The sequence below is a fragment of the Ictalurus punctatus genome, chromosome 14 (genome assembly GCF_001660625.3).
Source record: "Ictalurus punctatus breed USDA103 chromosome 14, Coco_2.0, whole genome shotgun sequence".
Classification (NCBI taxonomy): Eukaryota; Metazoa; Chordata; class Actinopteri; order Siluriformes; family Ictaluridae; genus Ictalurus; species Ictalurus punctatus.
The window spans coordinates 2,312,501-2,328,286 of NC_030429.2; the positions used below are offsets into that span (position 1 = coordinate 2,312,501).

At 45.1% G+C, this 15,786-nt stretch overlaps 2 protein-coding genes across 5 annotated transcripts in view; one reads left to right on the plus strand and one right to left on the minus strand.

The window, feature by feature from the left end:
• Positions 1-4,065, plus strand: part of upf2 (UPF2 regulator of nonsense mediated mRNA decay) — a 16,551-nt gene extending 12,486 nt beyond the window's left edge. For 2 of the 4 annotated variants that reach the window (XM_053685576.1, XM_017485602.3), the window contains exons 16-22: positions 502-653; positions 793-894; positions 990-1,088; positions 2,227-2,394; positions 2,626-2,767; positions 2,858-2,978; positions 3,095-4,065. In XM_053685576.1, the coding sequence (XP_053541551.1) occupies positions 502-653; positions 793-894; positions 990-1,088; positions 2,227-2,394; positions 2,626-2,767; positions 2,858-2,978; positions 3,095-3,107 (797 nt within the window). In that variant the 3' untranslated portion in view covers positions 3,108-4,065. Of the gene's footprint in view, positions 1-501; positions 654-792; positions 895-989; positions 1,089-2,226; positions 2,395-2,625; positions 2,768-2,857; positions 2,983-3,094 lie in introns of those variants that run through there. The other 2 variants (XM_053685577.1, XM_053685578.1) reach the window with 2 other exon arrangements.
• A 5,366-nt stretch (positions 4,066-9,431) lies between these two features.
• Positions 9,432-15,233, minus strand: LOC108275047 (proline and serine-rich protein 2). Its single transcript, XM_017485601.3, has 4 exons — positions 15,101-15,233; positions 14,324-14,485; positions 12,645-12,900; positions 9,432-12,523 (listed from the first exon to the last, which is right to left on the minus strand). Exons 2-4 carry the CDS (start codon positions 14,384-14,386, stop codon positions 11,085-11,087), a joined length of 1,758 nt encoding a protein of 585 aa, XP_017341090.2. The 5' UTR covers positions 14,387-14,485; positions 15,101-15,233; the 3' UTR covers positions 9,432-11,084.
• Between the last annotated feature and the right edge of the window lie 553 nt (positions 15,234-15,786).

Genomic DNA, 15,786 nt, shown 5'->3' on the forward strand with positions numbered 1-15,786 from the left:
CGCTCTCCCTGCAAATTTTGTCCAATCTTCCTCACCACATTTGGCCCCTGAAAATGCTGCTTGCAGCTTTGATTATTATTATTATTATTATTATTATTATTATTATTATTATTGCTGATGTTCTTATGACTATTACTTTTCAACTGGTGACAGTCAAATAAATGATCATTTAACAAAATATATATATATTATACGTGCGAGTGCTTTTTGAGTCCGCACCGGAGGTTACTGAAAGAATAAACACTGGGATACGTGAGAAGGTGTTCACCTGCGTTACTGGAATGGTGGGTGGATTATTGGTGCTTTTTGTTATCATCAGTTTGAATAAAAGGGAAATCAGAGTGAAGCAGATAAGCTTGTGGAAGTGAAGCAGGATGTCTGCGGAGTGCTTAACAAAGAGAAAGGATCCACTGCAGGCCTGTAAGTGGCCGAGTCCGGACAGGCGACTGCTTTCTATTGTTCTCACAAACATGACACGAACGTGTGTGTGTGTGTGTGTAGGCTTTACTATAGAGAAGGACGGAAGCTGTTCCAGGACCGTGGGGGAAGTCGAGGCTCTGGACGAGGAGGACGAGGAAGACGAAGACGAGCGCGGGGCAGAGACCGAAGAGCAGTCCGGAAACGAGAGCGAGATGAACGAACCCGAGGAGGAGGTGAGCGCAGAGCACCATGACGCACCACAGCACTGGGGGGGAACAACGTAGGAGAGGGAGTTTGGTTTGTAGTCAGGCTAGTCAGGTAAAACAGGTCCGCTCTGATTTCCGGTCATGACCTTGGCATGCGCTCTTGCAGGAAGGCTCGGAGAACGAGGAAGAAGAGCGTGACGAGGAGGAAGAGAACACCGACTACCTGACCGACTCCAATAAAGAGAACGAGACCGACGAGGAAAACAACGTAAGCAACACCGTGACTCGGAGAGCCGTGGTTTAGTCGGACTAGTCGGACAGGAAGTGGTTTAATTGTGTGCGTGTGGAATGTGTGCCATGTAGGAGGTGATGATTCGTGGCGGAGGGCTGAAGCACGTGGCCTGCGCTGAGGACGACGACTTCATTCAGGCTCTGGACAAGATGATGTTGGAAAACCTGCAGGTGCGTAAACGTTAAAACACGCACACCTGGTTGTTCAGTCCGCGTAACCGAGGCGACGTCCTGTTCTCCTGGATTACGATTTTTTTTTTTAGGCTGCTTTCGGGGAACAGTTTGCAGTTGCCACGTAGCAACACTTCACATTGTGTTTTCCCCCTTTAGGAATACATGAGGAACCTTTTAATAGTCCTTCTTTCACACGATTTGAGCCTTAGTGAAGACAGTCAAAACTAGCAACCATCTGAGATTCCCTAACAACCACCTACATACACCATAGAAACTACCTGAAATACCCTAGCAACCAGCTAGCGACACTCTAGCCACCACCTGGAATATTCTAGCGACACCCAACTGGGTTAGTAGACCACCTGGACTATCGTAGCAACCACCTAGCAATCACCTGGAATATCATAGCAACCACCTTGCAACACTTTGGCAACCCACCGGGTTAGCATAGCAACACCCTGCCAACCAACCAGTTAACATAGCAACCATCTAGCATTCATCTGCACTATTGTAGCAACCACCTGGTATATCCTAGCAACCACCTTGCAACAACCTAGCAACCAACCGGGTTAGCGTAGCAACACTCTAGCAATCATCTGCACTATTGTTGCAACCACCTAACAACATCCTAGCAACTACCTTGCAGCACCCTGGCAACCACCTAAGTTAGCAATACAACCAGCTAGCAACACCTTAGCAACCACGTGGACTATCTTAGCAACCACATGGACTATCATAGCAACTTGCACCTAACCCTAACCACCCTGGCAACCAACTGGGTTCACATAGCAACCAACTAACAACATCCTAGCAACTACCTTGCAGCACCCTGGCAACCACCTAAGTTAGCAATACAACCAGCTAGCAACACCTTAGCAACCACGTGGACTATCATAGCAACTTGCACCTAACCTTAACCACCCTGGCAACCAACTGGGTTCACATAGCAACCAACTAACAACATCCTAGCAACTACCTTGAAAAGTCTATCAACACCCTAGTTACCAACTGAAATATCATTTTAAAATCAGCGACAAGAAAACATTCTAATGTCTGTGACCTTAATTAGTGTTTAACTTATTTGTGTGTGTGTGTGTGTGTGTGTGTATATGTGTGTGTTTGTGTGTGTGAGCAGCAGCGCAGTGGCGAGGCAGTGAAAGTGCACCAACTTGACGTCGCTATACCGCTGCAGCTGAAGAGCCAGTTGAAGAAAGGCTCCACCCCCTCGTGCTCGGGAGACGCCGAGGCCGACAACGACACCATGCAGTTCGTCATGCTGACCAGGAAAGGCAACAAACAGCAGGTCTGCATGAAAGTGTGTGTTTGCTGTGGAATGCATAGTTTAGGCCGAAGCAGCTGGGTGTGTTCAGGAAGTGGCTTCAGGGGGAAGTCAATTATAGCGTACGCACACACACACACACACTGTTAAAGCCCCTACACTGCTTTACTGTACAGTTTCAATTAATCTGTACTCCTTCACTACATGCTCACTTCCTGATTCATAAACGCCGTCCGAAACCCTTTGTGCTTCTAGTTTAAGATCCTGAACGTGCCGCTGTCGTCACATCTGGCCGCTAATCACTTCAACCAGCAGCAGGCAGAGCAGGAGGAGCGCATGCGCATGAAGAAACTCACTCTAGACATCAATGAAAGGCAGGAACAGGAAGACTACCAGGGTGAGAGAAGGAAAAGAGGGCAGTTCGTTTCAGGATCTCTTGGTGTTTGTGCTGCTCTTGTTTACCCCCCCCCTTTACTTTCGCATACAGAGATGATGCAGTCGCTGGCTCAGAGACCCGCCCCTGCTAACACAAACCGAGAGCGCAGACCGCGTTACCAGCACCCTAAAGGAGCACCGAACGCAGACCTGATATTCAAGACTGGGGGAAGGTAAAGACTCCTGGCTCCGCCCACTGTACTGTACATAGCAAGCTTGAGATGTTATAAGGTGATACTAGATGATCATTCGAGATATTTTTGTTGCGTGTGTATGTAAATCTACGTAGGTCATGTAGGTAGACACATGATAACCTGCTGCCCTGCTCCTAGGAGACGCTGAGTGAGTGATCGAGCGAGCGCTCGCATGAAGAAGAGAGAGAAACAAAGGGAGAGCGTGGTGCACTGCTCCCTCACTGATGGGGAACCGTACCCGCTACAGACTCCAACTACACCAACCCGAGAGGAGAGAGCAAGACGACGAAGACGAGCCCCATCAGCTCTACGGCTGCGGAGTTCCGACGACCAGTACGGTTCTCACACACAGAAGAACAAGATACGAACACACACACACACACACATACACATGTACGCACACACAAACGGATATCTCCGATTACACACATGCGACGAACAGACTCCAGAGCGCAGACCGCAAACGTGTGAAGTATTCGGCGCGAGTGTGTTTTAGTTGTTTCAGAATTGCGCTGCGATTGACGTGGTGACCAACACGCACAGGGTTAGGAACTCATCCTTCACAAGCGGGAACATGAGAACTCAAAAACGATTCAGTGGCCCGTGGGTGGGGGGGGACAAAACTTTTTGTTAAGATGGGCAGCTCAGGCCACGGGAGCGAGAGAGTGACCGAGTGAGAGTACTGTAGATCATACTGCTTCCCTCAGCAGGAGCAGAGGAGTTCCATAAGAGCGGGAAAACACACTGTTTACTTTTTCACGGGCAAGCTTTCTGATTTGGAAATCATTTGCACTCCTGGATCTGTATTTTATTATTTTTTTCTTCTTTTGTGCTTTATATATACAATAGATATACATTTAGATATACAACGGTATATCTCAGTTTTTCAGTAATGAATCCCCTTTCCCCGTCACATCCGGCTGACTCTAGCGGCAAGTGATTTTTCTCTCTGTTCAGCAGCTTGTATTAAAATAGAAACGTGTTCTTAGAGACGGCGTAGGCCTCAGCGTATGCGTTATGTCGCGGAATATTAATCATATGCATTAAAGTGAATTAATTGCTGTGATCACAACTTCTCGTGTCTTATTCGTGTCTGTCTGTCTCACTCGGTGTTCTTACAGAAACCTAAACGAAACGATCGAAGTTTAGGAACAGTTGGCATGTTGTATCAGGGTCAACCACAAGGGGCAGGCGTGAAACAGAAATGAACCTCCCAGGATAATAGCTCGTTCTCGCGGGTTTTAGTGATGAAATGGATAAACGCAGCCGGCCGTGTAACGCACAAACAAGTGTTACATTCCTTTGGAGTGATCAGTACGGTGACGATTAATAACATACTGTAATAGTTCCGAGGTGGGACCTTGACGTAATGTGCGGAGGCGCCACCTCACAGCTCCAGGGTGTCTCCACAGCTCCAGCTTCTCCAGACTTGTTCTCCCCATGTCCGTTTGGGTTTCCTCCGACGCACTGATGTGGATTGGTTGCGCTGAATCGTCAGTCACACTAATGGTGACAGATTTTGGAGCGATCTGTCGGACAGCACTCCTTTTCATCATCAAAACAACAAAATCTTTTTTTTTTGGTGTAGGGGTTCATCCCAACAGTACAGCTATACTTGTAGAGTCTATCAGTCTCTAAAGGTGTACTGGAGGCTTGTAGTCACTCATCACCCTACTGAAATACACTTTTTGTTCGGTTAATTTGTCACTCGTCTGTAGATACAGTCAGATCCAAACTGTATTAATAGCGTCAAAGCTAACACCTGACGACAAAAGTTCGGTCATCGCACCTTCGACCTGTCCTTGAAATGTGACTGGATGGAAGCTATGGATCGTTCTGGATCGGAAGTGCTGCGCGTGTGAGTCAGCTGGGGGGTGTGTAGTCACGCTGATCTTACCTGTCTGACACACCAGCACCAGGAATGAACCCCGTTCTTCTGCATTCTCGTCCGATTGTTGTACCTGCGCCGTTTTTACGCGCAGTGCACACACGGCAACCATTCATTTAACCTCCGTTTCACTTTGAACTCAAATTTTTTTGTTTGTTCCTATTGTCCCTCCCAGCTGGGAGAGCCAGGCCACGCCCTATGAGACAAGCACATGCATCCAAAAATAACTGGAAAATATGGGGAAAGCCCAGATGATAAAAAGCTTCTAACAATGTGCTCGTCATTGTTTTGGTCTATTTATTGCTTAAGGTGGTATTTATTAATGAGTAAACTACATATTTACAGAAAATAGAAACCGATGTACGCTATACGGCCGAAAGTGCACTACCGGTCGAAAGTTTAGACACGCTCGTTCTTTATCTTCCACATTTTAGAATAATAATAAAGTCATTCGAACTCTGGAGTAACACACATGGGACTATGTTGTGATTTAAAACAAATCCAAAATAAATCTAAATAATTGAGTGTTTTAGCATCTTCAGAGTAGATGCCCTTTTTTTGTTTAGAATTTCCAGAAATGTATTCTTGGCATTTAATCTCAATCGTTAAATCTGTTCTTACAAAACGGAGAGAATGTGAGGCAACCGTGACTCTACCGAAAGTCAGTGACCAGGTAAGGACGGTATTAGTTCTTCGAGAAGCAAACATGTGGTCGAGTGTAACTCTGAAGGAGCTGGATAGATCCACAGCTCGGATGGGAGAAGCTATTCTCAACCTTAGCGTTAAACTCCACAACACTGGGCTTTAAGGAAACGGGCCGAGCTTCATACATGAAGTCCCGTTTGGAGTTTGCCAAAAGACATGTTGGAGACCAAAATAGGAACTTTTTGGTCTTAACGTTTGGCAGGAAACCCGACACGGATCATCACCCTGAGAACACCATCTCCACACTGAAGCACGTGGTGATAGCATCAAGGTGAGCGTTACCCTTAGCTTCTCAGATGCTCCATAATAATCGTCTCTTTACCTGATCAATGACTTTTTTTTGCAGAGACATTTTCCCCCGTTTTTAATAATTATAATGGATTTAATCAGACTCCACAGGAGGTTCAAAGTTTGTTTGGTTTAAAAAAAGAAAGAAAGAAATTTGTATAACACACTGTTTGAACTTCTCCAGAACTGTGTGCTTGATTGTTTTGGACTTGTACCTCCTTGGTCTCCACGATGATGATATTTGTTCAGGTATGTTCTCTAACAAGCTCTGCATTCTTCTAGGAGCAGGTGTATTTGTTCTGCGATAACATGACATTTGACTGGCACACAGGTCGGCTCCATTACAACTAATTACGTGACGTCTGATAGCAACTGGTTACACCAGAACTAATTAAGAGGTTTCAAAACAACAACGGGGGCGAATACTTATGCATCCATTACGTTTTTTTTTTTTTAATTTATGTTTCTTCCATTTGAACTGTTTGGGTTATCGTGTGTAGGAAGAAAGGCACTACGATGGGGAACGCTAGATGTGGTGTAGTGGGTGTAGTGCCGTTTCCATTCTGGAATAAGAAACAGTACAATAGAACGAAAAATAGAAAGAAAACGAACACAAACTATGCACGGGAAAAATCAAAGTGATAATCTAGAACTGTGTGCCTACAGGGCGTACTGAAAATGTAGGTGTGTCTAATAAATGTATCGTTCATTGTGAGAGCATGTGAACGCCACAGGAACACTGCTACACTTGTATTAGTGTCACGCAAATGTTAGTCACTGCTGGGCTAGGAATGATCCTTCACCCAAATAAATCATATCTCTGGTCCGACAGGGGGATAAATATGATAAGCTGCTTCCTGAAACGGGTGGGAAGGATTGGACGGTTTCACCTTGGATTTCCCAAGGCGGAGATGATTATCAAGGAAGTTAAGAAGCTATCGTTTGTCTTTTCCTTCCCCCTCCCAATCTCGACCTCTGCTGTAGATGCCATTCTCAGCTCTGTTCCTGTTCCCTTCTGGAAAGGCTTTCCGCTAGATTTTGGGGCGTGGCTATGGGGTGTTCGTTCAGCTACAAGAGCGTTCGTGAGGTTGGGTTCGGTTCATCTCAAAGGTTCAGTGTTCAGTGGGGTTGAGGTCAGGGCTCTGTGCAGGACACTCGAGTTCTTATAACCTTCACACACCATGTCTTCATGGAGCTCGCTTTACAGGGACAGTGATTCTGGAACTGGTTTGGACCTCTCGGTTCCACTGAAGTGAAATTTTAACTCTACAGCGTACGAAGATGTTGGAAATCCAATATCCAACTGGTTGGAACGTTTGAGCTCATGGGTTTGACGTTTACAGCTCTGTCTAATGAGGCCCATACCGCAGGTCTGGGATTCTTGTAATGGCAATACGACAAGAACTTGTAACGTAATTCCAGAAATCGGACCAGCAAACATCAAAACAAAATGCCCCCTCAACTCTAAATTCCTACTCAGGAACGCAGGATGGTCTCTCCAAGCTCGATTGACGTCAAATCGACATGGCCGCTCACAGCATCAGTAAACACAGCAGCTCTTCTTACCTTTAAATGAATTATACTGGTGCAATATCTCAAAATATTACACTATCATGGAAAAAAAAATTTTTTTCCTGTAATCTAATTCAAAAAGTGGAACTTTTTCATATTTTCTAGATTTATCACACGTAAAGCGAAATGTTTCACGACTCTTTGTTTTTAATCACGATGATCACGGCTCACGCAAACCAAAAATCCAGTATCTCAAGATACTCGAGTGAAGAGTTTATAATACAGACCTGGCAACCTGAGAAGACTCTAAACAGCGAATGAACTCGAAACACCTGCGAAGGTTTCCTGAGCCTTTAATCTCTCGGTCTGGTTCGGCGCACACGAGCGCAATCACGGGGAAGACGAACGTAAAGGTTGTGTTGCGTATCGTTTGGAAATCGAGGTCCCAGAGTCTGGAGGGAGAGTGGAGAGGCCCGGAGTCCGAGCTGCTTGAAGTCCAGTGTGAAGTTTCCACAGTCAGATCCACGTTTTGAATTAAATTATGGGGGGAAGAACGAACCTTTCCAGGACATTGTAATATTTTGGGATGCACCCGTATAAATATTCACTTTACGCTCAGTCAACATTCAGACGTATTCACGTGACTTCGCTGTTTTGAGAAGAGAAATAGATTCAAGGATTCAGTTTCATCCCCCCATGGGATCTTTATCAAATAAACATGATCATCACGAAACCCATCATCTCACCATCTCACTGACATTGTTCTTATACCCGCTGCTTTCCTTCTCTCCGGGCTTGTGCATTTAGAAACTCTGCCATCTTACATTTCTTTCTTTCTCTTTCTTTCTTTCTTTCTTTCTTTCTTTCTCTTTCTTTCTTGTTGTCTTTGTCTTTCTGTCTCTTTCCTTCTGTCTGTCTTTCTTTCTTTCTCTTTCTTTCTTGTTGTCTTTGTCTTTCTGTCTCTTTCTTTCTGTCTTTCTGTCTCTTTCTTTCGTTCCGTCTTTCTTTTTGTCTTTTTCTTTCGTTCCGTTTCTGTCTGTCTGTCTTTCTGTCTTTCCGTCTGTCTTTATGTCTGTCTGACTTTGTTTCTCTCTGTCTCTGTCTATTTCTTTCTATCTCTTTCTTTCGTTTTGTCTTTGTCTTTCTGTCTTTCTTTCTCCTTCCGTCTGTCTTTGTTTCTGTCTGTCTGGTTGTCTGTCTTTCTGTCTGTCTGTCTCTGTCTTTCTGTCTCTTTATTTCATTCTGTCTTTTGTTCTGTCTTTCTTTTTGTCTTTCTTTTGTTCGTTCTCATTCTGTCTTTGTCTTTTTTCTTTTTGTCTTTCTTTCTCTGTCTTTCTCTTTCTGTCTTTCTTTCTGTCTGTATCTATCTATCTGTCTGTCTGTTTTAGCCTGTCTCTCTGTCTGTCTGTCTGTCTGTCTGTCTGTCTCCCTCTCGTTAGACTATGAGTAACCGGTATAATTATGGCAGTGTGGATGTTTTCTGTTTCTTGCCCCACGTGTTCAGTGGTGTAAACTCCCGATTCTAATACTTGTTGAAAAGCAGAATGTGTTAAAGGCAGTTTTAGTGAAACTCACTGCTCCTGCGTCCATGTGTTACTGGTTCTTAATTACACCATAACGATGTAATACAGGTGTTTTTTTCTTCAATATTTAATAATAATAATAATAATATTAGCATCGAGTATACCATATCACTACAGTGTTGTACAAGAATACGTAGAATGTTGTTTATTTTGCGTCTCACGGCGGAGAAAGTGTGCAGTGCAGTAGATCGGCGGCGTCACAGAGTAAGGGGGCGTGTCCTAACACTGAGCACTACCCTTATTTACATCAGACGTCTGGGATTCCCTTCATGCCGACTTAAATCTCATTCAGCTCAATGTTGGACGCAGTATAAATATTTTTTGTTAATTATATATGCGAAATATATATTTACAGCTTCATACACGCAATAAAATATTCATTTACGTAATTCACACACACACACACACACACGCGTGTGAGTATTACTCAGGAAGAACACGGCCCAAGCGTAATCATGAGGGTGATAAACTGTTTTTATTCACGAAAAGGAAACAGCAGGCTGTGATACAGGAATTTCTTTATAACTTATAATTGACTATAAAAATAGCTCAAAGTAGAGGTGCTATTTAAATAAAAAATAATAATAACAATAAAACAAAATAAGGAAATAAGGTTTATGGTTCTGTTTCTTACTGCAGCGGCACCATTTGTGAAAATAAAGATGAAGAATGGGTAACAGGATTGGTGTGTATGTGTGTGTGTGTGTGAAAACACATTTTTGTGTTTCGGGTCCTTCATTGATATTTGTAGAATTGCTACAACAACCGGAGTCAGTTTTAAAATAATAACAATAATAATAATGTAGTAAAATGAATCAAATAAAGCAGACAGACACACACATCATCCATGCACCAAGCATCCGTTTTCATTCCGTCACGTTTCCATCACATCTCATTTTTAGTTTAAACACACGCACGCACACACACGCACACACGCACACATACACGCACACGCACACGTACACACACACCTTGTATAACACAAATCACTGAATATAAAGAGTCCAGACAAAGTCTGCCAGTCCAGACAGAAACAGAACCAATGAGGAGGGGGAGGAGGGGGAGGAGGGACATTTTCCATCACCACCCTCATCTATAAGAGGCTACATCTGGATCGGTGTGGTGTAGTATGGGAGGTGCTGCGGTCAATATGTATAAATATCCTGTAGACGTGACCACGGCGTGAGAAGCGAGATCTAAGCACTGATATTCGCACTACTGACCACTTGCCGTGTTTAAATGATTAATCGCAGGTTTGATAACGAGATGCTCCAGCCACAGACCCGAGCTCGGTGGTGGTCAAGCTGTGCCGTGCATCTTACATCTAGATTGTGGGGTTTTTCGCGGTTTGTAAAGTCTGTCCTCGGGAAAGCTTCAGCATGACCGGCGACATATTTGTCATATAGTCCTTTATAGTGATGATGTGGATCTCCAGCCCAGATGTGGATCTCCAGCCCAGATGTGGATCACTCGCGTTCTTTTGCATGTAACTCCATTGCCGTAAGCACTGCTCAGCGCTGAGGCCATTCGGGCGCCGAAAGACTGCTGGGGAACAACCGGACTCTGTACTCAGCGTTGCTGCACCGTGATCCAGACCTTCTTGCATTTGGTACTGATGAACAGTTTCAACAAGCAATGGTGGTAGTAGTAGACCTCACATTGGATGGTTGTGAGTTCAGGTCCCAGCCCTGCCGAGCTTTGAGCAACGCCCTTAATCCTCAACTGTTCAGTTGTATAAAGCTAAATATAAAGATAAATGGAAGTCACTCTGGAGCGTCTGCCACATGCCGCATCTCAGGCCAACTCGGTTCCGTACAAATCACTGTAAGAGAGAACTGCTGCCTTTTTCTTTTTAGACTGGCATTGGTCATGTGCTTGTTGAATAGCATGGTAACATCACCGTGAAGTAATATACACATTCTTAAATAAAATTTCCACCAGTATAGATGTAATGAAAGTAACTATTACCGATTACGTTATTCAGAATAGAAAATAATACTATAGTAGTTGACGACAACTGACTTGTGTGCCTTTAGTTCGACCGTATCATCGGAATTGCGTTCGGATGGATTTCAGTAAATAATGTCCAAAGGCACTGAGACTGAGTGTTTAGGATGTGTTCCTTAGCAGTCCCAGTCTGCGCAGAGCATCCCGTCTGGATTCGCCCGTCGTTCCTCTGCCGGAAAACTGTACGGTGACGCCTTGAGTGCGGAATGACGGAGCGGGCTTACTGAGGATCTCTGGAGGAACCGGATCTGGACGAGGCCTGTGAGATCCAAAGGGGCTTTGAGGTTTGGAGGTTGTTGGAGGGGGCAGCGTGGCAGGCCTGGTCCTGACTATAGGCTGGTAAACCGGGTCAGGTTGTAACGCCGCTTTGGGTTTAGCATCATAGGTGTTTTGTTCGGATGGGTATCTAGATCTGGTGGGGTCACCATGGTGCGCGGTGGGTGTGACGGTGCTAGTCGGAGTGTGGCTATGGGCAGAATTCACCCCGTTTGGTACATCTGTGTTCACCACAGAATTTATAACTCTTGATCTGCCACCGTAACTGTTGAACTGGGTTTCTGCTGGCTCGGGTGTGTTTGGGGATGGGACAGACTCTTCCTTGACACCTATCATGGTATTGAGAACGATGGTCTTACCACCATAGCTGTTAAAGTCGGGCTGTTTCACTTCAGCACTCGTCGGTGGGATGCTAGACCTTCTCTCTTGATTAAAAGTGGCAGCTGTGTTTTTAGCAATAGGCGAGACTGCAGCGGTTTTCCCCTTATAGTAGTTAAAGTTGCTGGAAGAGGGTTCACTCTTGGGTTTCGTCTGGTAGCCACTGCTGTAGATGGACTGAGCGCCAGAGGTGCTGCTGTTCTTTGAACTATTCATGTTGGTCATATGAGCCGGTGTGCTGACGCTCAGTTTGTTAGAGCTGCTCACAGGTGGACTAGCACTGCTGCTCACTTTGTAAGAACTGCTGTAAGGTGAAGTAGTGCTGCTGCTCACTTTAGTAACCATGCTGGCAGTCGAATGAGGCGTTTTGCCCCCCGTTAACCCCAGCTTGGACAGCGCCTCCATCCTGGACTTGTCAGGCGCAATATCTTTGAATGACACGCTGCGTATGGGCACGTTGCGCACGCAGGCGGGTTCACCCCCCTCTAGCGGGTGGTTACCAGCAGGCACGTTGGCCAGCATCTGCGAGCGGCGCTCCTGAATGTTGACGGCTGCTGTGGCGAGTGACTGGTGGCTGAGCTCTTGGTTGCCCTGTGTCATGCTGATATTGTGTGGGAGTTGGGGGATCCTCGTAGGCATGGGAGGGTTACGTTTGGATTCAAGGCTGCGTCTGTGGCCTAACAGTTTCGACGGTGTTATCCCGCCAGCACCCTGGTGCTCGGAGATCTTGCTGGCAATGACGACAGGCGTGGGAACGGAGCCGGGAGGAGGCTGGTGGTTGTTCTCCTCGTGTGCATCAGAGCTTCTGGTCGAGGATGGGACAACGCTCTCCTTCTGTGGCATTGTTTCATAATGAGGCTCCGGTATCAAGTCGATGTTCGGAAAATCTGCCACAGAGTGGAGCAAAAAACGTTCGGCGTTAGACTTTCCACAGTCGCTCGATTAAAAAAAAACCCTTTCAAACTAGCTTTCAAACAACATATCAATGGCATAACTTTGAACCAGTACCTGACACGGTGAGGTTAGTTGGGGAATGGACCAAGTCAATGATGTCATGCTCCATTAGGCCTGGGGAAACTTTTGCAGCGCGGGCAGAACTTAACGCTGAATTAGATGACGCGCGAAGGATCTCAGCAGGAGTGCTCCTTCTGGAGGTCAGTGCTTTGGAATCGTCCAAGCCGTCCTCCAACGAGTCTATAGTCTCCTCAAAGAAAAGAATGCACTCCTTTTCCTCCACACTGAGAAACTGTAGGCCATCATCGTTCTACACACACACACACACACACACACACACACACACAAAGTTAAATACTGTTTAAAACCTGCCGATCTACTCTTACATGAATAAGAAAGGCACTTTGCACACCGTACTTTTTACCCACTCGATTCAGCAGTGCTGTAGAACAGATTTATTTATACAAGACGTCACGTTGTAAGGACTGGTAGCTTGGCCGTCGACATCATGACCGCTTAAATGGGTGGAGAAAACGACCTAGTTAAAAGTGTATTTGTTCTTATTCTCTCAATAAATAACAAACCGCCGCCACACAGAGGTGCAAAAGAGACGGCGCGACCATGTTAGCGGTTAGTGGCGATATTTATATGGATTTTGGAAACGAGGGTTTCCCTGGAATGGCCCGTTGACCATCTGGGTGGTTATTTTTGCACCGGAGAAATTCTTCGTGGCTGCGCCTCAGCATCATGCACATAATACGCAACACGGTGTGCAAGCAGCCAGCGCCCTCCTCTCGGTCTCGTGCATGTGAGTGTGTGTGTGTGTGAACAGTAGGCTACTTGTTTCTCTCGTCCCATGCCCCCACCTCTCAACCTGACGTGGAAGACAGGATCACTATACCCGTGTCTGTGTGGGAGGACTGAGTGAGGGTGGGGTACCGTGTATGCTTCTGAAAAAAAAAAACCCCAAAAAAACCATCAAGGGCAGGGCCAGGAACAGCTACGTACACTACTCCTTGTCTTTAGAGTTTGACTCATGAAGCTCAGACTAGTAGATAGCATTTCGAGTACACGAATACAGACAGATTCTGAGCCTTTCCTTGATTAACATTATTATTGATGAGAGAGAGAGAGAGAGAGACGGGCGAGGGGAAAGAGGTAGAACCAGCTTTTCTGCTTGTGTTGAATGCACAAGCAACTGAGCACATCGCAGCGAGTAGCTCTCATGTTACTCGGACTTTGTAACAAACACAATGCTTTAGGCTCTGCGGCCAGACCCGACCTCAGCTGAGCACAATCCCAGCCCTCGCTGCGTACACTCAGGAAATCGTACGAGAGTGTTTATCGTACGAGTGTGCTTATGTGTGTCTTTTTTTGTGCGTGGGAGACAAAAATAGCCCACGTTCTGGAGACGCTCCAGGTTTATCGGTTTAATTGACATGGCAAACATACACACATACAGAGGTTAAAACTTTCCTGTTCTGTATCGCGGATTAAGCGACAGTGTCAACAGGCTTTCTGCTTTTTCTAGGAATATTTGGGCACACGTCCGGGATGGCGGGCCACGCCTTGCAGAAACTATGAGAAGCGTGTTAGCTCTCCTGTCAGGCTGTACTGTCCAAAACTGCAGCAGAACTGGTTTCTCCTCTCTCTCTCTCTCTCTCTCTCTATCGCTCTCTCTGTGTGTGTGTGTGTGTACAGTGTGTGTGAGACACACTCTTCTCAGTACTCACAGTTTGCTGGTAGCTGTTGAGCCGGTAGTGAAGACGTGGGTTGCCGTGGACGTTGACATCCATTGTTACAAGGTCGGTGTCACCGTGTCTTGTAGCAGCTCAGCGTGAGCATCTCCACTGAGGTCTCGGACCTCGGTCCGGTTTGCGTGCGTTAAAACACAGCTGTACACACACACACACACACACACACGATTCAGTACTGAAATGATTACCATTTTAAATGCAATATTCTATGACATAATTTGGTGTATACGTAAAACACCGTGAACTAAGAGTTTACGCTATATATATATATATATTATTTTTATTTTGAACATGTTTATCATTTTAGCGTCTTAGTATCGGCAGGAAACCAACAGCTCCCAGTTCATAGCCAAACACACTATTAAACAACATAAGATCACAAAAGGAAACGTTTGTACAACGAAACATCTCAAACTAAACACTGAAGTAACTACTGACTAAAATATCATCCAAATATAATGAATATAACCATCCGAATAATTAAACAGCTGATACGCCTATTTATATCATTTAATGTCGTGTGTCACTGTGGGTTATGCGCATAGGTGAAGTAAAGGGAATTTGAAAAATACGTTGTACTGTGAATAAACACTGTCCACAAAAAAACAGCAAGTTAGAGAGTAAAACAAAGTCCTCTGAGAATCCAGAGAACAAACAAGAAGTAAATCTGCTACACCGGGTAATTTACAGTAAGAAATATATATATATATATTTTTTACAATTTTTAAACTTTAAACAAAATAGAATACGCACCTCTGACTGGAGAGAAAAAGCCACTCGAGCTCAGAAAGAAAGCAGCCGAAGCTTCAGGTGCGGTAAGTGAAGTGTCATGTACTGAGCTGTAGTGCAGTCAAAGGAAGTGCGTTTGCCGTTTTAACTCCCTCTGAACAGAAGGGTGGTGCTGTAACAGCTACACACCCACCACAAAGTGTCTCCTTCATGAGCCTTATTAAAGCCTACATAACTCCATGACTGCATACTTTCAAAAACGCTCTTGGACTGTGGAGCCAAATCCATGCTTGCTAATTATACTGCCTCAGGGCCAACTGTCTTGTGGTCTTCTTGCCTGGACGTCAGACCCCCCCCCCCAAAAAAAAACAGAGCGATCCAGACAGTACATAATGAATCAAACGTATAAAACTTTTTGAAATAGATTATAAAAGAGCGCCTGTTCACTGCAAACTGTATGAATTGGCTACAGTGTGAATTTTACTTCAGATCAGCCGAGACCCAGAGCTACGGATGGTGTCCATATTCTGTTTAGTTCGTTTTGAGCTGGAGAGATAACGCTTCATGATGTAACAAGTAAAGACCACCAATTACCATCTTGAATAATTTGGTCAATATCAAGTTGACGTCTTGGACATCATCTAAATCTAAATCAGCCTTGCAGCACTGGCATCAACAACGTTACGTGGAGAACGTACGAGTGACTTTAC

Coding starts and splice junctions, on each gene's coding strand:
- LOC108275047 (XM_017485601.3), bottom strand. CDS start 14,386: ATGGATGTCAACGTCCACGGCAACCCACGTCTTCACTACCGGCTCAAC. Junction 12,901..14,323: donor TCAACAGCTACCAGCAAACT/GTGAGTACTGAG, acceptor GTGTGTGTGTAG/AACGATGATGGCCTACAGTT. Junction 12,524..12,644: donor AACTAACCTCACCGTGTCAG/GTACTGGTTCAA, acceptor ACTCTGTGGCAG/ATTTTCCGAACATCGACTTG.